This window comes from Notamacropus eugenii, chromosome 2 (assembly GCF_028372415.1).
Source record: "Notamacropus eugenii isolate mMacEug1 chromosome 2, mMacEug1.pri_v2, whole genome shotgun sequence".
NCBI lineage: Eukaryota > Metazoa > Chordata > Mammalia > Diprotodontia > Macropodidae > Notamacropus > Notamacropus eugenii.
Genome location: NC_092873.1, coordinates 293,901,601 through 293,922,730, shown reverse-complemented (window position 1 = coordinate 293,922,730; position 21,130 = coordinate 293,901,601). Strand labels below are relative to the sequence as shown.

The window sequence follows — 21,130 nt, the reverse complement described above, 5'->3', positions numbered from 1 at the left end:
TCAGACTATTTAAAAAAGTTTCCAGGCTATTAAATGCCCCCAAACTGTGGGGAAATACTCATCTATGAGACTGACAGGTGATGAAGAAAAATGTCCTTTCCAAAAGCAGCCCAATCAAAAACACTGGAACAAAGGAGGATATTCTTAAGAGTTGTGCACCCTGGTATGATTGTTTTATGCCCTCTTCTATCCACGTGGTTTTCATTTTGCCTCATTTTTAGCAGTATCCCATCTTCCCTCGAGCCAAGTACCCTCTTTCCTACTGGCTTCCCTGGATGGATAGAGGAAAGTTGATTACAATTCCTTCCCATCAGCATTTGCTGCGCCTACAATGACAAGTGGTTTTTTGTGTTCTTTTATCAGTTATGGTCAGTTGCTCTGACAAGAGAGGCCAGGATGCTTTCCTGCCTGTTAATCAAGGCCACACAGACAAAGCTCGAGGAAGGATGACCCGTGGCTCAGGAAGTTTTGAGTCAATTGCTATTTATAAGTTGTATACAGTAGGACGTGAGCTCAGGTCTCCATTCAGGATAGGAGGGGAAAGTTTTCAGCCAAATCCTACATGTGAGGAAATGGCTAATGGGCCTGACTGAGTGAGACCTCTGTGTGAAAGGAAGGAATATGAGAGTCACTGTGAGTATTCTTTTTCTGCCTCGTTTGCTGTTTTGGTTCACGGGTGCGGCAGCAGTGTGGTAAGAAGTTCAGGTTTGGGTCACAGAAAGGCTGTTAATGGGCACTGAGATCTTCGGTTCTGTGTCACTCTGGTGGCAAGACGGAAATAAAACTTCATGGTGGATTAAAGTGATCTTAACGTGGAAGGAAAAATGGGAGGGGCAGCCAGGGAGCCCACTTCCAAACTGGCTTCTTACTCAGCTGGTTACATACCTTCCATTTATGTATTTTCAGTTCAAGTCAGTAAGCATTTATTAAGCACCTACTGTGTACCAGGCATTGTTAGGGGTGTAAACACAAAAATGAAAATAGCTCCTTCCCTCAAGAAACATATGTTCTACTGAGGAGGGGCCAATAAGCATGTAAAATAGTCTCTTGGGGAAGGGAAGTGGTGGAAAGGGTGATATACCAGCAGCCATTGTGGAAGATGAAGAAATTCCGAAAAGCACTTGACAAGACACCCTCCAAGCTAAGTTATTTTTATAAAATATAAATTTATAAATATAAAATTGTTATAAAATGAGAGCTGACATTTATAATTTATACAGTACTTAAAGGTTTACAGAGGTTGGGAACACAAGTATTATCATTACATCCATTTTACCGATGAGAAAATTGAAGCTCCAAGAAGTTGAGTGATTTGCCCATGGTCACACAGCTAGCAAGTGTGGAAGCCAGAACTCAGATGTAGATCTCTGAATCCTCATAGCAATGATCTTTCTCCTGGACTGGCCTGCTTGATTCTACTGTCCTTGTAGGCAACCACCAGGTGACCCAATAGTCAATAGGCCTGGTAGGATAGGATAGGATAGTATAGTGCAATAGGCCTGGAGTCAAGAAGACCTGTGAGTCTGTCACTAGCATCAGTATCTTAGACAAGTCACTTGACCTCTGTTTGCCTCAGTTTCCTCACCTGTAAAAGGGGAATAAAAATAGTACCTGCCTCCCAAGGTGGTTGTGAGAGTCAAACAAGGTTTTTGTTAAGTGCTTAACTTAGTGCCTGGTTTTATTATTAACTTTTATTACTTAACTTCTGTCTGCCTCAGTTTCCTCAACTGTAAAAGGGGAATAATAATGGCACCTATCTCACAAGATTGTTATGAAGATCACACGAGATAATTCTTATAAAGTGCTTAGCACATCACCTGGCACACAGTCGATGCTTACTAAATACTTGTTTCCTTCCTTCCCTAATCTTCACTCACTAAGATGAATTTTATACATCTTTTTGTTTTTTCCTTTCTGGGTGTGATTTTGGGGATTGACTCTGTCACATAAGACTTTTAACTTCTGGGTTTTGTAACCTCCTGTGTAAAATGAAGGTTTTAGTCAAGATGACTTCTAAGGCTCCTTTTAGTTACAAATCTATGATAATATCAAAAAATTTTAGGAGAAAAAAAGTTAGGGATGAAATTAATTGTGTAGCCTTTTAGGACCAGTTTCTTAAAAAAAAAAAAAGTGAGAGTGCCCTGTTTCAGGAAATTAAAATTTCATTTATTCAACAATTCTTTATACAGATGCAAAGCACTATGCTAGGCTCAGAGAGAGATGAAAAGATAAGTAAGACATGTTCCTGCCCTTATGGAATTACACAATGAGGAAATATAACAAATAAATAAGCAGTGATTGTAATGGTAATTTAAGGTTAATGATGGGTGGGGGGATGAGTTAAAGATCTTTCCCAACCATTTCTAGGACTCAATACCTTGTTAATTTCTGTTGAGGCACTGGGTCAGAGGGTCCTGCCCTCTGGCTCCGAAAAGTGTATAAATACCCTGAGGTGAGGTTTTGTTTTGGGGCTTACTCATTGGAAGTGTTTGTTTGGCCAGATGTGACTCTGGATAGCCATGAAAGAGCCCCTGGGCTTTGAAAACCAGATGTTGGTGCTTCTCTCTCTGGTAACTATGTATGTATGGTCAGACAGTTGAATCTGTTGATCTATGATTGCTTACGTATTGCTTACGATCAGACAGTTGGAAGCCCTATCTGTTGGTTTTTATTTCTCTGTATTTTCTAAGTTCAGGGTGCTGACTTTTTCCCCTGAACTAAGTGAATGACATATGTGCTTGATTAAAGTAGATTGACTCCTCAAAAGTTGCTTTCCTTTTAGAAAAGCAGATCTAAGAATTTGTACAGCAGGCCCTTCTGTGTATGCCGATGTCCTTGCTGTTACAGTGATATACAATTAAGTGTAGAATAAAACAGTGCAGAACAGAATATTATTATAAGCTATTGTATGTAAGTTATATGGTCTTTTATTTTAATTAATGCTGATCTACATTCATCATGTTGGGAAATGCCAAAGGTAAAGTTCTCATAATACTGTTGGCACCCTCTTTCAAGGGATACCTTTTAGGGATTGTAGTATTTCACAGCAATTGGGACATTTTTACATATGCAGTGCAAGTACACTATTTAAGGATGTGTGCTTCAGTATTTTCAAAGATCCATGGTTTTATCAGTGCCATTCTTCCACTGCTTTAGCATAGCAGATGGTCTTTGTGAATTGCCTTGGCCAAAGTCATTTGCTTGCTATCAGCATACATTTTGATGACTGACCCCTCTGGACTTAGCTAGACCTGGGGCAGCAGACATGGTTGACCTTGGGCGGTCAGGTCTGAACTGGAGGCATTTCCAACTTGGTAGGATGTGCTGGAATAGAACCAGTAAGAGGTTACCTTAGGTATAGAGGTATAGAGATACCTCTATACCATAATGAGGTATCATAGTAGGACTTAGTACATAGTAGAGTGTATTAGAAAGATACTACCAAAGTAGTTAAAATTGGGAATTTTAAGTCTTTTTTGTTTGTTTGTTTTACATTCCATTTTTTTTCTTTCCCTTTTGAATAGGACAGTTCCAAGTCAAGCTCTTGGCATTTTTCTGCAGAAGGTTGTTTAAAAACCATTTCAGGTTACAGATGAAATGGAAATAATACAATCATTGGGATTACAACTGAAGGAGAAGAGGATAATAGTCCTGTAACAGTTCTTGCAATGAAACCTTTATAAAAATTCAGTCAGTTGACATGCACCCAACAGGGAATATGGAGCTTGGCTTTTCCCGTTCAGCTGTCCAGACACTGTCAAGAAGTCATTGCAAGAACATCAAACAGAAGATCTCTCAGTGGGAAGGAAGGACTAATGGTGGATCGAATCCAGAACACCAGCAACTGAAGGACTTTGGAGTGAGATACAACTGTCATCGTGATGTTCTTCCTAAGACAACAGCTGCTTCTGTGGGAAAGAGTAAAAAGTTGGGACCTATTAACTCTCCAAATCTGGGACTGGATCTGAGGGAAGAAGAGGTCAAAAGCTGTGATCAAAGTGAGGATGAAAATGAGAGGCATGAATATGATTCAGGTTTACTTAACAGTGAAGCAGAAACCAATATGGTGTGTCCTCAGGCCAAACAGATTGAAAGCTGGAAAGATGATGTTTTGAATCCAGAGAATACATTGCCTCCTGGAAACTTTTATACCTCAAGAGTATTATGGAAGAAAATGGAAGCACTTCCTCCAGATAAAGTTGTGAATTTGTCCCTAGAAAGCTGTGGCTCTCCAGCAAAAGAACTGAATTTCAGAGTTCTGGATAGGCCAAATGGAATAGCAAAAAGTTTAGAAAATGTTTACTCTGATCCTGAGGGACAAGAAGCTGGACCTTCTATAAACCCTCTGCCGAAGCCTCGTAGGACATTCAGATATTTATCTGAATCAGATGGTATGCCGCTTAAAGAGAATAACTGTAGAAGAGAGTACTGTGAAAAGCAGCCTCTGGATAAATTGTTCATAGAGCCCCCTGTACCCCCTGCTCCAGGTCTTGAAACAAAGAAATATGGTGGAAAAATTAGAAGGAGATCAAAAAGGTTTGTCTGAAGTCATTTTACAAGTGTTTATGGGTTGAACTAGATGGGCTCTGATAGCCCTTCATATCCAGAGGCTCTGTGTCGCTGAGTTTTGATTTAGTATTTGATTTAGTTGGGGAACTCCATTTCCTCTAAATGGGCTTAGTACCATTTTCCTTCTCTTGATTGCACTGACACTTAATTACCTGAGAGAAAAAAAATAAGTAGAACAAGAAAAAGTGGAAGGACAGGAACTAGCTAATGTACTAGCTTGGGAACAGCCCAGGCTAGCAGCTCTGGGCTTTTAAAAAAGTATAGCTAAAGCGCTTACTTGAGCTTACTCTGTGGAACATGCAGAACTTAATTCCAATTTTTTTTAAACTGTGGTTTGGACCATTCTTTAAAAAAAATGAACGTGATTGCATAAAATTTTTTTGAAAGTTTAAAAAAATTTTCTCATAGTATGTCCAAAGTCTATAGCTAGCTTGGTCTTCACACATCTGCTAATGAAAACACTTTTGCTCTCAGATTTGATTCTGTTAATTTCATCTTTTCTTTGATCTTTACCATGCTTATAGAGGATGAGATTTGGGCAAAAAAATTATTAGGAAATATGTCTTCTTTTAGAAAATCCTTTGAGTTTGAAGATATCCAGCACTTTCGGAATCGGAACTCACCCAAGATCCATGAAGAACTTGGAGGAAGCTCTGGATCAGCACTTTATTACACACAGTCAGAGGACAATATCTATGAGGATATCATATGTAGGTATCTACAGTATGAATTTGGCAAAGCCCTTAAATGTAGGGTGGTGGTTTCTTTCACAATCAGTCATTCCTTGCCCTAAAGGAAAAAGTTCTGAACCTCCCAAATGTAATTTTTTCCCCACTCTGTACTGGATTTTTACAACTGCCTTAGTAGGCTCCCAAATCGAATGTTAATAAGCTTTGTACAGTATGTTGTTTACATTTATCAGAAGCAGGGATGTGGTGGAGCCAGCTCAGTATCAGCCTTGAAGAGCCAACTCTTAAATTTTCAGTGTGAGCTCTGACCACGTGGAAATTGGCAGACACTATAAATCAGGGCTTGATTGCTTGTTAATTTAAAACTTAAGAAAATGATGGAGAAAATAGTAATAATGCAGATTAAACTTTAAAATGTGCCTTATATATATATATATATACACGTGTGTATATATATAATGTTGCTTATATATATGTGTAAGCCACCCTACTCAACCCTGTAAGAAGCACAGGAGTGAACTACTTGTGAACAAAGGTATTTTCTGTAATTTTTTGCATGTTTTTTCAAGATCCTGCCAAAGAGAATCCATATGAGGATATTAAAGTAACACCTATACCTGTGTGGAGGGCTCCCTCAACATGGAAGTTGCCACCCTCTAAAAATACTTTTAAGCCACCCAAGGTATGTGACAGCATTTGGTTGGATTGACTACTAGTAAGAAACATTAGAGCCATCTCTTTAATCCAAACTAAAGGGTTAGAAGAGTCTTCATCATGTCCATGAGACATGGTTCTTTGGGAATATACTTAAATTGCAGTAGGAGGGATCTCAATTGGAACTGAGGGAGACTTCCCAAGAATTACAAAACCCTATGATTCTTTTTGCCAAGAAAGACTGTAGAATTCTTACTTTGGAAAATTTTAAAGAGGATTGGATTACATTTTATGGAATCCTTTAGGCATATGGAGGATACTCAAGTTTTATGCCCTTTACCAATGATCTTTCTTTCCTTTCTTTAGCTTCCTCCAAAGCCTCCATTCCTCTATCGTAAGACTATGGAATTGAAGAATTCACAAGCCTATTTACGTTCAAAGCTCACAAAAGACACGACTTTGCCTGTCACTTTAACGGAGTGGAAAATATTCCGAGCTGGAGAAGTTGCAAACAGGAAAAGAAAAAACCTCCCCAGGGTAAAGAGGATTCTAATACCTTCCTTCTTCTTTAACACTTTAGCATTGTTCTATGAAAGACCAAAATTAAACAAACTTGTCTCTGAAAATGAATAGTGGGTTAGAGCTGACCTCCTGAAGCCAAGGCTGGAGAGTCAAATAAGTGGCTTTTGGCAAAGCTGCTTTTATGTATTTGGCAGATCTGGATTATTTTAGATGTTTTAAGTCTCAGATTTTCCTTCTAGTTACCTCAGTTTATATAAAAATCAGAGGCCTTTCCAAAATCCATCTCAGAGTTTGGAGTCTTATGTATTAGAAACACATCAATCTTCCTTTATGTAGCTCCTGTTCTGTTAGTTTCTTTTGTTATCCCTCAAATGAGGATAGCTTTTTATGTCTTTATTCAACATACTTCCAACAATGCACATTTAACTTAGAGGAAAGGAGGGCAGAGTTGCTGGGTTTTTTTTTTTAAGTTCTTTTGGAGCTGGTGATAACTAGACGAGGTTTGGTCTGGAGAAAATGTTTTTTCTTTAAAAGAGGAAGGTTAGTGAATGGTGGCTGTTAAATCTTCTAGACTAGTCCTGCTGGTATCATAAGTATTGGCACTAAGCATATCAGTGATAAGGCCCCAGCTCCCAGCAGCCCTTTTAAAAGAAACACCAACAAGGTAGGGGTTACCAATGGGACAAATATCTTCACATAAGAAGCGATAAGAAACCATTCTATTTTATAAACACTTTGAATTTCTCAGTGCTTTTGAAATTTGTAATTAAAGCTTTTGTTATAAAGCCATGTAGTACCTCAGAATTCTGACCACTTTATCAGCTTGTTGTCTCAATTCTCTGTGAGTTAGTTCTGGTTCAGGAGTTTTTACTTGAGGTCCATGGACCCCTAAAGGGTCTGTGGATCAATTTCAGGTGGTCTGTGAACCTGGATGGGAAAAAAATTGGATCTTTCCTTTCATTCGCCTCTAACTGAAATGGAACATTTCTTTCAGTTAGCTAAAAACATGATTTTGAGGAGGGTCCCATAGGTGACCTAAAATAACTGAAGTACCCCTAGCACATTCATCTGACATTCATCTGTATTGCTGACTTTAATGTTTTAAAAAAAAATAACAGCTGTTTCTTGGCTCAGTGACCTGTGATTGGCTCAGTGGGAATGATCTCGTTTCCTAATTGCCTTAATTCTTCTGATGTTTCCTGCCACTCCCTCCTCAGTCTGTGAAAGAGTTAAGGACATGCAGGGTTCAGAGAATTCCAAAGAACTGGGAGGGGGGGTTGGGTCTTTTTTTTTTTTTCTTTTAGCAAATACTCTCTTGAGCGCTTCACCCTTGCCTTAATGTTGAGAAATGTTTGTAAATTGAAGGCTTTAATAAGAGTGCCAAGAACCCTAAAAGCATCTTTGCCTGTTGTGCTCACCATGCTGAGATAACAAAGTGGCCTCCTACACAACCCAGAAGCCACCAGCCATGTGTTCACCGGATGAAGAGCGGAAATGTGTGAAAGCATTTCAGCTTCACCCTCTTGGCCTGTAGGCCTAATCCGATTAGGTTCTTATGCTCCTCTACACTGCTGCCACTTGACACCCTAATAAGTAAAAATCATTATGACAGTGTCATTAATATTGTGCTTCAAAGTTAACTACTTGGAGTTACTGAGTTTCAGTCTGCCTGAAAAGGAATAGGTTCATTCTTCCTTTAGCCTAACCAGAAAACTTTCTTGAAAAAAAGTAGGAATGAGAAAAAACAGTGATGAAAGTATTTGGAGGTGGGCACGAGTGGATGGTTAATAATAGTCTTACCTGAAGCCCTGCCTGGAGATTGAATCCTTTCAGGATGCCCCATGGTAGTAGAGACTTTGACTTTGGAGCATTCTCGGGAGTAGCATTCCTTAAGGATAGCATTTGGTGTGCTGACTGTGTTGACTGGAGCCTTCCCTGGAAGAGAAACTGGCCTCACAGTTTGAAAATCACTGATCTAGTCCATATGCCTCTTCCCCACCCTTACTTTCTCTTCCCTGCTGTGGATTGGAGAGCAGCCTGGCTGGAATTATTGGCTACAATAAATTTTCTAGTGCTTTGTAGTGTTTATTAGTTCAAGCATCTAGAGCAATATGGTTTCCATCATATTTTAGGGAGAATATTCTAACACGCACAACCTCTTTTTATCAAGGTGGTTAGGGGTTTTCTCTTCCCAGCTTTTAACCTACATTTTAATTTTTATTATCTAATTTCCTCTTTTTACTTTTGTAGAAAAGTAAAGTAGCTCTTCTCCCTCAAATGCCTGTAAATAATCATTATACTTTTTTTAACCCTGTACCTGCAGGCCTTGATCTTTAGTCATTATTTATCCAAGATAGGAAAGTTCATTATTATTAATGAGATTAATTCACACTTCCAGAGTACTTTAACAGCCTTTGATGATTTCCATGTTGGCCTTTCAGCTTTTTAAATATGTTTCTCTTTTCAAGTCCTTTATGCGACTTAAGAGTGTGATCAAATAATAGGATGATAGGTACTGGACTTGAAGTCAAGAGGGATGTGGTTTTTAACCCTGACTCCTACGGTCCCTAATTGTGTGACCAGAAGCAAGTCCCTTCACTTCTAGGAACCTCAGTTTCCTCATTTGCAAAATGGAGATAAATAATTCTTGTGCTGTCTATGTACAGTTTGCTGTGAGCAAAGTGTTTTGTGACTGTTCAAAGGCCCTGTAAATGTGAATGATTCCTCCCGTTACTATTGAGGTTTTAAAGAAAAAGTTCTTAAAACTTTTTTGTTTTGCCAGAATGGTGCAACCTCTGGACCCATTATCAGAAAAATGGCTTTTAGATGCATAAGACAAAATACATAGTATTACAAAGGAAACCAATTGTATTGAAATACAGTTGTCAAAATATGCATTTTTTTTTAAAAGTACACTGATCCCAAATGAAGAACTCCGTTTTGAGAGTGATCTGCATAGATGCCTATGAAGTATGTACATTTTTCAAATGAGAAAACAGTTCTAGGTCACATGACTAGTAAGCTGCAAAATTAGGAGTTGAACCCATTTTCTGATTCTAACTCTAGTGCCCTTTCTACTACGCTACACATTTCTTTGCTGAATTTCCTGTTTGGTGGTAGTGGTGGTGGTTTTTATAGTGAGATTTAAGAACAGCAACTTTCAAAAAAAACTTTTAGAAAATCAGACTAATCCAAAAATGTGGGAACATTATGCGTATTGGAAGCGTATACTATTTTCTTTTTCTGAAATGACTCAACAGCTTTCCAGTTGCCAAGATTGCTGGAGAAACACGAAAAATACCAAAAAAAAAAACAAAAACAAATCCACAGAAAACAACTTGACTATTTCTCAAGTAATTTTGAGACTGGACTTTTACTTAATGCTGTCAATATCATACATTCTTAGTATTAAATAAATCAAATATGGATGAATAATATTTATTAAGCACCAAACATTTATTAAGCCAAACACTGTATTAAGCACTGGGGATACAAAGAGAAGCAAAAGACAGCCCCTCCCCTCAAGAATCTCACAATCTAATCTATAACGAAGAATAAAAGAACATTTGATTAATGAGGAACTTGTAAAAAATAAATTTCTCTTATAAAGGGGTCAATTGGGTATCTCTGCTTCCTCCTTCCTTCTCCTGCATTCTGCTCCTCCCCAGCAACCCCCCCCCCAACTCCTCCCAAAGCTTAGAAAGAATTTAACTGGGGCAGGTCCCTAATTCTAAGACGCACCCAGATAATGCAGAGAAGCAGTTAGGCAAGAGTTTTGACAATGAATGGGTAGGGCTGCCTTCCCTTGAGATTGATTAAAATAATAAATGTAGCGTGAGTCCCGTGCCAAGGTGCTCAAGCAGTGGCAAGATGGCTGCTCACTTTGGTGTAAGAAGATTCATATTTCAGGTAGAGGTTGAAATGGATGACTTTTAAGTTTGCTTTGGACTCTAAGATTGCATAATTGTAATAAAAACGGCAAAATATGTTCATGGAATCTCAGACTTTAGATGTGTCGTCAGAAGGCATCTAGTCCAGCATGGCCTTGGTATATGCCAGAGCCATAATTAGCGTGGGATGAATTGGGCTGCATCCCAGGATGCTGATAGGGCAGGTGGGAGAAGTATGCTCCCTCCCCTTGGCCATCATTTTCTTCACACCTTGCCCTGTGATCCTCCAGAGCCATGGGACACAACCAGCCCTGTGGACGTGGGTGGGGACAAGCTACCTCCTTCTAGTTTGACTATAGGTGGTGACAGACTACCTCCTTCTAGCTCAAGAATATGTGGGGCATAGATGGGGTTTAGGCTACCTCCTTCCAGCCCAACTGTAAGTGGAACTGTGTCCACATCATTGTGTCCCTCATCTCACTTTCGCCTTGCCCTAAACAACTGAATTTGCCCGAGTGAAGGCTTGGCTAGTTAAAGCTTTGCCTGCACTCAATCTCCACCTGGTTGGGAAGCTTGGAAGAAAATATCTCCCATGACAGGGAACTCATCTTTTGAGGCAGCCCTTAAGAAGCAAGATAAAAGATGTGTCTTAGACTTGTTATTCTTCAGAAAAGAACATGGGATGAGGGTCTTTTGTGTTCATGATGGTGTTGGATATGTCTGTAAATAAACTTGTAATGTTATTTAGACAAAAGGGGTAGAGAGTTCAATTTGGCAAACACTTACAAAGTATAATTACTCTTCTTTACGCGTTATTGATGGGAACGTAATAACTGGGCCCCACCCTGCCTGCCAAATAAATGAATGTTTCACTTCCTACTTTGGGCAAGAGGAAACTTGAGTTCCATAGTAAATCCCACTAACCAGATTCACTGACATGCTGGGACATGGGATCTTGGAAGGGCCTCCAAGGGAGCTCTTTTGGAAACAAACTCCCTCTCTCCTACTTTCATTGCCTGAATGAGATCAGCACCCAAAACTACAGTTAATCACTTTCAGTTAAAATTGCATCCCTACCATGTGACAGTTAACCATAACTTTAGTTTTTATTTAAAGAGTTTAAAAATCTCTCACCCCTAAAACAAAAGAATCGCTTTTGAGAACAAGGAGCCCCAGATACTTGAACAAAATTCAGGGTTTTGGTGCTTGTGGCTACTACTTGTAACCTATACTTTTCTGTTTGTGATTTCAGCTTGTGTTGAAAATACAGGATATTTTTGATTCCAAGAGAGGAAAGAAGAGAGTAAAATTGCATCCTTGCACTGGGAAGGAAACACCCCCTGCCAAAGGTAGGAAGAGTTTTCTGTCTCAACTTCTCACAGCCTCCTGAATGAGAGATGGAGCATAGCGAAGTAAAGTATGCCATTGGTCTTGTGAAGAAACTTCAATTCCAAAGTAATAAAAAGTGGTTTTCCTTTGGAGCTTGGGGAATAGGGATCTAGACATGGAGCCTTCCAGGTTACAGGGTTCAGATTCTAGTCAGTGTGGCCAGGGTCTAACTTAGCAGAGGCTGTAGAGGGCAAAGGAACACAATTTAGTATATGTTTGAGGGATACTATACTATACAATACCATATAGTACTATACTATACTGTACTGTGCTATACTGTATTATACAGTACTTATACTATTCCTATTCTATCCCATCCCATCACATTCCATACCATTCCTATACCCTACCCTACCCTACCGTTCCTATACTATACTATTCCTATACTATACCAGTATAGGAAATAATTTAGTATATGTTTGAGGGATAATGCTTGGCATTGGGGTGGTGTGTGGTCATTTAATAAACTCCACTGCCCTACATTCTTAAGAGGCCTACCTAAGATGGAAACTCCACTGGCTTAGCAGTCCTCAGAAAACATTCTGGGGATCTTGTGCTTAATAACTCAGTGAACGCTAACATTTTAGTTACTAAAAGTGCTGTCAGTAACATGAGAGGTCGTCTCATCTATCCTCGTGCCCTCCAAAAGGATGATATCTGAATCACTGAAGCCAAATGAAAATTAATGTGATATTTAATGATTGCCAAGGAATGAAGTTTTTCCCACCCTGATTTCCCTTGAAAACTCATTTTAATGTTTAACTCACTATAAAAAAAATGTTTCTTTAACTTAGAGGACCGAGAGTGGCCAATTTGGTTGTCGTTCCCTCTCACTCTGCCCTCAGTGGAGCTGGGTAGATGAGGTGGTCCCTTCCCACAGCTCTTTCTGGGTTCTTCACATCTTTAAATGGTAAATCTCAGAAACTGGCCAAAGGCTTCTAGTTGAGGTCTCATCAATGCTGGCTAATAATAGCATTTATAAAGTAATTTAAGATCTGCCAAGCACGCTACATGCTCTCTCATTTGATCCTCACAACAACTCTAGGAGGCAGGTGCTATTGTTATTATCCCCATTTGACAGATGAAGAAACTAAGTCTGAGAGAAGTTAATTGACTTGCCCAGGGTCATACAGGCAATAAGGCAGTATCTAAGGCAGGATTTGAATTCAAGTCTGTCCTAACTAAAGTTCAGTGATCTCTTCACCATACCACTTTATTGCCTTATAGATATCATACTCATAGTATCTAGTTCATAGATATCATACTTATAATTTAGTACTTAATCCTTTCTTATATTGTTTGATATACTTTCCTATGTTCATCTTGTTCCCTCAGTGAGTAAGCTCTCCATAGTCTCAGTTCTAATCTCCTTGAGGACAAGAACCATGTCTTATACTATTTCGTCTCCCACAGAACCTCATGAGGTTCTGAACTTATAATGAGGATGGGGGGTAGAGGGAAGATAAGCATTTATTAAGCACCCTACTATCTTCTAGGCACTGTGCTAAAGACTTTACAAATATTATCTCATTTGATCTTCACAGTAGCCCTGCAAGGTATTGTGATCTTCATTTTACAGTTAAATAAACTGAGGCAGAGAGAGGCTAAGTGACTTGCCCGAAGTCCCACAACTAGTAAGAGTTTGAGGATTTGAATTCAGATCTTCCTGATTCTAAGCCTGACACTATTCACTGTTTTACATCTAGCCACCTCTTTTGTGGCTAGAAGTGTTTGGCAAATACTTCTTGGTCAATTGATTATAATCCTGTTGGGCATTCTTTGTATGATATTACAGAGCTATTTTGATCAGTTATCCTTGAATTAAGCAGTGCATTATCTACTATGTTCGATCAGGATTTTTTTTAATTTTTCTTCTCATATTCATCATGGAATCTAGCAGTAGTGAGGGACTTCAGAGATCACTTCTGATCCAGTTTTTGCCTAAAGCATGAATCCTATGGCTACAACAAGTGTCTTACCAAGAATCCTATGATTTTTGGTTCTATGCCTGAATTGTCCAACAGAGTTGGTAGCAAGACTCTTTTTTTTTTTTTTTTTTGTATTCCTGCATTTTCTCCTAGAATTGTGAACCAGACTCCCCTTTGGACATCTACTACTTCTACATATCTTATGATATCATGTCATTTTTTAAAACTTTGGCCATAATGTATCTTGGAAGATTACACTGTCAAAATTCCCCTTGAAAACAAGAATAGTTTATTAAGGAAATAATTAAATTAGACATTTAAAGATTGATATGCAAACCAATGCTCATTACCGTGGGAGTTTTTGTTCAATCAAAACTATCCCACCTGAAGAACTCTGCACAATGCTTTACACATAGTAGGAGCTTCACAAATATTAGCTGAATTTGGGGACTTACCTTTAACAACTTTGAACAATAACTCTTACATATCATAGTCAGGCATAGAAGACACACACAGAAGGGAGATGAATTGGATTAAGATTTATGGAAGATGGAAGACCCACACTTAAGAACAGAAAGTTAGGGACCAAAGTGAAGGCTGAAGCTATGCAGGAAAGATATTTCCAGAAAGATTAGACAGAGATACCTAGAAGAGAATCCCATAGGACTACTTTTGCTGGGATATTCCTGGTAAGGCAGAGAGTAGGGAGAGTTTAAGCATGGCTGAGTCAACTCCACTGACTGCAGAGTGAGAACTAGCACCTTGGATTAACGTTCCACCTGTGTGACGCTTCCTACCTGCTTCTCTTTAGGCAAGTCACTTAACTTCCCTGGGCCTCAGTTTCCTCATCTTTAAAAGGAGAAGGTTGGATCCAGGGGTGGGGAACTTGAGGCCTCTCGATCACATGTGGCCCTGTAGGTTTTCAAGTTCGTCCCTGTGACTGAATCCAAACAAATGTTCTGTGAAATTTGGATTCAGTTAAAGGGCCGAATTTGAGGACTTAGAGGGTCACATGTGCCTTGAGGCCAAAGGTCCCCCACCCCTGGTAGACAATCTCCAAGACTCCTTGCAGCTTTGGTTCTGTGATCCTAAGCCAGTTGGCCCTCAACAAGTATCAGAGGTCTGAAAACACACACGCACACACACACACACACACACACACACACACACACACACACACTCTCTCTCTCTCTCTCTCTCTCTCTCTCTCTCTCTCTCCCTCTCTCCCTCTCTCCTCTCTCTCTCTCTCTCTCTCTCTCTCTCTCTCTCTCTCTCTCTCTCTCTCTCTTCCTTCTCTTAAGACAAACTTAGAGCCCATCTTCTGTTAAAGAGAGAAAGCAAATGCTGTCTGAGATTCCTCCTAAGACTGTGGTAAGTGGTAATACCACCACTTCTATCCAGTCTCAAACTTCTCACTTTTTTTCAAACTACAAAATACATACCTATCATGGCCATTTTTTACCATGGAAAAAGTGGGTTGCATTAAAAGTGTTCTTTGTGCTGTCATATCTCTTGCTATTCCAACTTAACCTTGAAAATGTTTCATTTCTACATATACAAGGTCGTTAGCATGTACAAAAGATAATTAAAAATCAGTGGAAGAAAGAAAGGGATGTAGGCCCAGGAGAGAGGTTAAGCTTTCTTCTGGGAGGTGGAATATTTTTTTGTACCAATTCCTTGGTAGTCTGCCCACACTTTTGCTCTTTTTTTGACATTTCCATTCATGATTTAACTATGAATGAAGGTCTTTTTTTTTTTTAAGCTAACTAGGTTTCATCCTACCTTTCCTATATCTTTTGAACATGGCAGTAGGCATAAAGGTGATTAGCCAGGTCCATTCTCAATTAGACTTACATTTTTAGAATTGACTTGGAACTGAACTTTTTCCTAGGATTGAGCATTGGGTAGTAGGTTAGATTAGTCTGTAATGTCTTCTCTTAGTCCATGATTCCTTACTTTGAATACTGGAAGGCAAAGAGAATGAGAGTTGGAGATGGTGAGAAGAGAGACCATGTATATTTATATACATGCTCCTTACAGTGGGTCTCAAAGTTTATGAAATTTCCCATCGGTCAGTTACCCTAGATAGTAGGACCTTAGTTATTCTATACTCCATCAACTTCCCATCAATCACAATATACAGTATACAAATGAAAACCCATTTTCTGTCCTTTCAGGTGAAGCCAGCGGGAACGAAAGTGACGCAGAATATCTGCCAAAGAGTGAGTCAGTCAGTAGAGTGCTTTCCATTTTCATAATGAACATGGTTGAAGGTGTGGAGCTGTGATTAAGTTGACTTTTATCAGATGGAGTTTCATGTTTTTGGTTATTCCGTTACCACTGATACCTGTTGATTCTTAGGTAGCTCAATAGTGCATTGTCAGAATGTCTTTCATTAAAAAAAAAAAATGTTCATGTAACAGAAAGACTGCCCAACACGACACTTGGGTTGGAATGGCCCATAGGAATGGCACAGAGTCTCTGTGCAGTCTTGTGCTGTAGTCAGCATCCAAAGAAGAGCAGATGAATCGTTATCTAAACTGATCATTTATCGGTGAGGGCCCATGTTTTCAGGCACTTGAGTGCATTTATTGAAGTCAATTAGATAGCACATAGTTCAGAAAGTCTCCATTTAGCTCCTTTTTAGTTTCCATTGTGTGAAGTTATTTTCCATTGCTGGGACAATTGGGATGACTTATCTCACTAGCATATTTATTCCAAGGACCTTGCTGGGGGGGGGGAGGGGGCGGTGTTCTACAACTTCATTTTAATTTCGAGTGGTTGGCTCAGGGCAAATTATTTTGTTTCTCTTTGTTAGAAAGGTAGCAAGAAATGTAGAAATGGTCAGAAATGGGAGCTAGGTATGAGACAATCTCAGGTATGGAACTCAAATCTCAGAATTTGATTTAATTCAATGTTCATTAAGTACTTAGTGCATGATATGGACGAGAGTATGTGCAAAGCTTTGTGCTAGGTGCTGGGAAGACAAATATGAAGAGAAACTACCCTCAAGGAGTTTATCATTAATTTTCTGTAGGACAAATGATATATGTTCTACTACAAATCTTAGACAGGAAGTCTGGAAATCTACTGTCGTGCTAGACCTAAAATGTAAGAGATACTTGTGTCAGGTTAAGAATATAAGCAAACAAGAGAAAAGTTAGAGAATATGTATGTGTGTATCAGAGATCAGAGCAGGTCATGGATTTTTATGAAAGTATATTTAATGCTACCTCCACTGGCCCATATTGCTTCAGGCAGTTTCATTTTTTAGCCTGTGTGAAGGTGAAACTCAGATGATCACTAGTTCAGTTTGGAGGTGTTATAGTGACTCATTCGGTATTGCTAGAGCATAGAAACAGGCTCTGAATATCTAATTCACTTGAAATGGAACAGCCCTTTGGATGGAAGTTTGCCTAGAGCATGGGATTTACTGAATACTGCTATGAAAGATATTTGGAACCAGTGGGGCTGTTCAATCCTTGAGGTATCTTGTATGAATTTCCATAGTGAAACTTTTGATCTGCAATGAAACTTAACTTATAGAATGGAAGGAGAATGAACTGTAACTCAAAAAAAAAAATGAGTCATAAGACATGTCTGGTCTTAATTAGGTCAGAATTATATACTGATTCCTGGGATGTTAGAATTTTATGTGCTATGTACTTTCATGATATAATTAGTTTAAAGATGTCTTTTTTTCCTTTATTTTTTTTTTCCTTTTTGGTATATCCCAGTTCATTGATGTAGGCATATAATACTGAATTTTTTTAACGTGTGTCATGGAAAAAGCAGAGAAAGGAAAAGGATTTCTTTGAGGAGAACTTTCATCTTGTTTTGGAGTTATTAAAAGCTGATCCTGTAACTTTCACAACTGGTTTTTTAACAGCAAGATATCATAGACCTAACAGTAGCTTCTGTCATTAAACAAATTTTCTTTAAAAACAAAAGCCTTTTTTTGCATAGGTTTTACATCTGATTTGATGGACTTGGTGGTAGAACATAAACTTAAGAGGAAATTTGTGTGCCATTAAAGAGATGATAACATAAGGACCTCAATATCATATTTGTGTTTGATAGTCCAAGCATAGGTTTCCAAAGTGGGTGGTATTGCCCTCTATGGACATTGGAACAATCTGGGGAGGAGGGTGGTGGTAGTAGTCTCTGGTACAAGGGGGGGGGGCATTGAATAAAAATTAGGGGGCAGTGGAAGCATAAGGAAAGAAGAGAAGAAAATTTTGAAAAACCGTTTGCACATTTCTTCTGTTGTGTAACAGAGTTAAAGTCATAGTGATTACATTATTTTCCAAGCAAACCCACAAAATACAAATTATAACTGATCAGCAGTCAAGTCCACTGACAGGTCTTAACAAGCAAGTGCTGACAGGCAAACATGTCCTGTTGGGCATTGCTGGGAAGTCCAGCATGCATTGGCAGGAAAATGTGCATGTAATGAGTTGTTTACAATATGATACTATACGGTTACATGATACAATATTGCATCATCAAAATTTCAGTGCAGAAACCCCCTCCACAAATTTACAGTAAATTATTAAATTTCAGATGCATCATTTAAAAAAATTCTATTTTTTTGAAATAATACAAATTTCAAAAAACTATTAAAGGATTAAAGAAAGTAGATTTCCATTGGGGCGCTGAGTAATTTTTTTACTTTTGAAAAGGAAGCAGTAGGCCAGATAAATTTGGGAACCTCTGGTCCAAAGTATAATGTATATTTAGCAAACATCAGTTGGTCACCATTCATTAGGCACTCTTTGGGAAGACTTTTATATTAGGTAAGATTTCTAGATGTTGGAGAAGCAAGACTACCTGCAAAGGAAAAAATAACATTCTTCCATTTCCTCCTAGATCGCCACAAGAGAATAGCACAGCTGCAGCAGTCATCCAAGAGGAACCCTCACTACCAGACTCTGGAGCGAGACCTCATTGAGCTCCAGGAACAGCAGTTATTTGAACTCTTTGTTGTGGTGTCTCTGCAGAAGAAACCACTAGAAATAACGTATACTCCTCAGGTCATACAGCAGTTCCCCAGCAAGGTATTAAAGGAAGGACATCTAGGGTCATTCAGCAGTTTTGTGTGTGTGTTTAAACATTTATTCAATCTGTTTCTTTATTCACCACCAACTTTACCTAGAAGATGTGGTATATTTTTCTTATTGTTTGGTCATTTTTCAATTGTGTCTGACTCTTCATGATGCATTTGGGGTTTTCTTGGCAAAGGTAACACAGTGGTTTGCCATTTCCTTCTCCAGTTCATATGACAAATGAGGAAACTGAGGCAAATGGGGCTAAGTGATTTGACCAGGGTCACACAGCTAGTAAGTATCTGAGGCCACATTTGAACTCGAGTCGTCCTGACTCCAGGCCTTTTACTATACCTACTGTACCACCAGAGATGGTGTATGGCATATATCAACATATAGCTACAAGAAATCTTCCACATAAGACCAAATCATGGACTTTGGAAAAGTCAGTTCTATTCTAAGGGGTAAGAAAGTTCAAGAATGAGCACATTTTAAGCAAAGCCTGGCTCAGAAGAGGACCAAGAAGTGACTTAGGTTCATTGGATGACTTTAGGCAAGTAACTTGACTTCTCCCCTAATATCTTGGTCATACTTTAAGAAGAGGTAAAAGCTAAGGTGGAAGATGCTGAAGATGAGTAGGAGTCATTTTGCATAAATAAAGATATTCGCTTCAAAAGAGTTGTGATTTCATTAGTGTGAGCCCTCCCTCCTGACTCAGAGGGGAACTCCTCTGTGCTTTAGATGTCTTTTTAAGTTTCTGCAACCAAGCAACTTTCTAAGCTGGTGACGTGGTTGATGATGAACCTTACTAATCTCAGCTAGGATGGTTATTAGGTGCAGCCGTACTTGAAGTTTTTCCATCTCGGTAGGATTTGGTAGACCTTTCACTCATATGGAATATTCTTCAAGAACCAGGGTCACCTCCATGCCGTAATAAGGCTTCAGAGTTTAACTTCATTGGAGGCTAAAATAGAAGATGCAGCTAGAATATATTTGTTACCAAATCCTGGGATTCATTTTGCAGGATGAACCTAACTCAGAATGGCATGTTTTCTTGTTAAAATGGAGTGAACAAGTAGACCATCTTTATTAGCTAGAAAGAGGCAATGGAATAATCAGGTCTATTATTTGCTTGTTATTGTAGCAGAACAAGCCAAACTAATGAATTTTAAAATGTTAATTTTTCTCCATTTAGGCTATTTTGTTAAATATGATGCCAAACTTACATAAAAGACTCTTTTCATGCTAAATTTTACAGGAAACAATGAACCAGTAATTACATAGCAAAGATTATATGGTAGAAGCAATGATTATACATGGGTTTGACTCCCAAAATAGTTCTTTCCCCAAAATGATATTTTTTATCTGCCTGTCATAATGTGCTTTGATTATTGGTCACTAACAGAACTTCTGTTATCAGTATAACTGGTAAGGTGTTTTTTGTGTTCGTTTTGGATCACACTATTTCCTGTATCTCTCTTCTGAGTTAGTCTATTTGACTAATGAGAAAAGAATTAATCTTTAGATAAGAAAGATTATTTGCATCCATGTTTCTGACAGAGGATTATGGGATCTGTCCTGTACAGAGAGAATTTCTCTTATCTGGTATAACTTAATCAATACAGCTTATGTCATTACAGCTATGACTTTATTTTTCCAAGCTATATTATAGGCATAGCCCCATTTTTGAACATCACAATGACCACATAGGCTTATCATGTCTCTATCATTGGGGCTTGGCTCCGTGTCCCCTTTTCAAGAGGTGTAGGGTTTTAATTACCAAAGATGTTGCTTTTTTCAGGCTGAACAATCGTTCAAGCAATCCAAAGACACTGAGGAGAGGCTCAAAGTCATCCCCAGCTTCTGTTTCCCTGATTCTAAGGACTGGGTGCCTACATCAGAACTGAAGAGGTGAGTAGACTTTTGTACTCGGGTAATTGCTGAGGTGGAAGTGGAGCCCGAGTGTCTGAAAGGATGGGGAATGGAGCTTAAGTGAATACCATCACTGATGAAGAAGGATGGAGTGGGAGGAAAGGAAGAAACAGAATTAGAACTTTCCCTCTGTGGGAGCTCAAAAAAAAAAAAGAAAAATACTGGAACATTGCAGTCTCTGAAGGGAAACACATTTGAGAAAGGCCTTAACAATTACTCCTCTGGTTGACCAAAAGCCAGGAACGCCCCCCAGTGGCAGGATGGAGATTTGGGTTTTGCTCTGGAAACAGCATCACAAACGTCTCCACCTTGTTTTTCTCTCAGGCTTTTTGAAAGAACCACAGCCCAGGTTGTTTATTGTGTAGAACTTTTAAGGGAGGCTCTAGCGTGAAGGGTGTGACCAGGTGGATCCCACCCAGCCTCTGTGGGAAAGAGAAAGTGTTAGAGCAGTGTTCATGGATTGCTCTATCCTGCCTAGGTCTGTATTGTTCTGGGTATACAGATGTGACTCT

The 21,130-nt window shown here is 39.0% G+C and overlaps 1 protein-coding gene across 1 annotated transcript in view; it reads left to right on the top strand.

Moving 5' to 3' along the window:
* DENND2C (DENN domain containing 2C) overlaps positions 1-21,130 on the top strand; it is an 86,811-nt gene that overhangs the window by 47,787 nt on the left and 17,894 nt on the right. Inside the window, exons 2-9 of the mRNA XM_072644421.1 lie at positions 3,525-4,536; positions 5,143-5,279; positions 5,828-5,940; positions 6,279-6,449; positions 11,577-11,673; positions 15,819-15,863; positions 18,511-18,698; positions 20,488-20,597. Coding sequence (XP_072500522.1) covers positions 3,701-4,536; positions 5,143-5,279; positions 5,828-5,940; positions 6,279-6,449; positions 11,577-11,673; positions 15,819-15,863; positions 18,511-18,698; positions 20,488-20,597 — 1,697 coding nt within the window. The 5' untranslated portion in view covers positions 3,525-3,700. The remainder of the gene's footprint in view (positions 1-3,524; positions 4,537-5,142; positions 5,280-5,827; positions 5,941-6,278; positions 6,450-11,576; positions 11,674-15,818; positions 15,864-18,510; positions 18,699-20,487; positions 20,598-21,130) is intronic.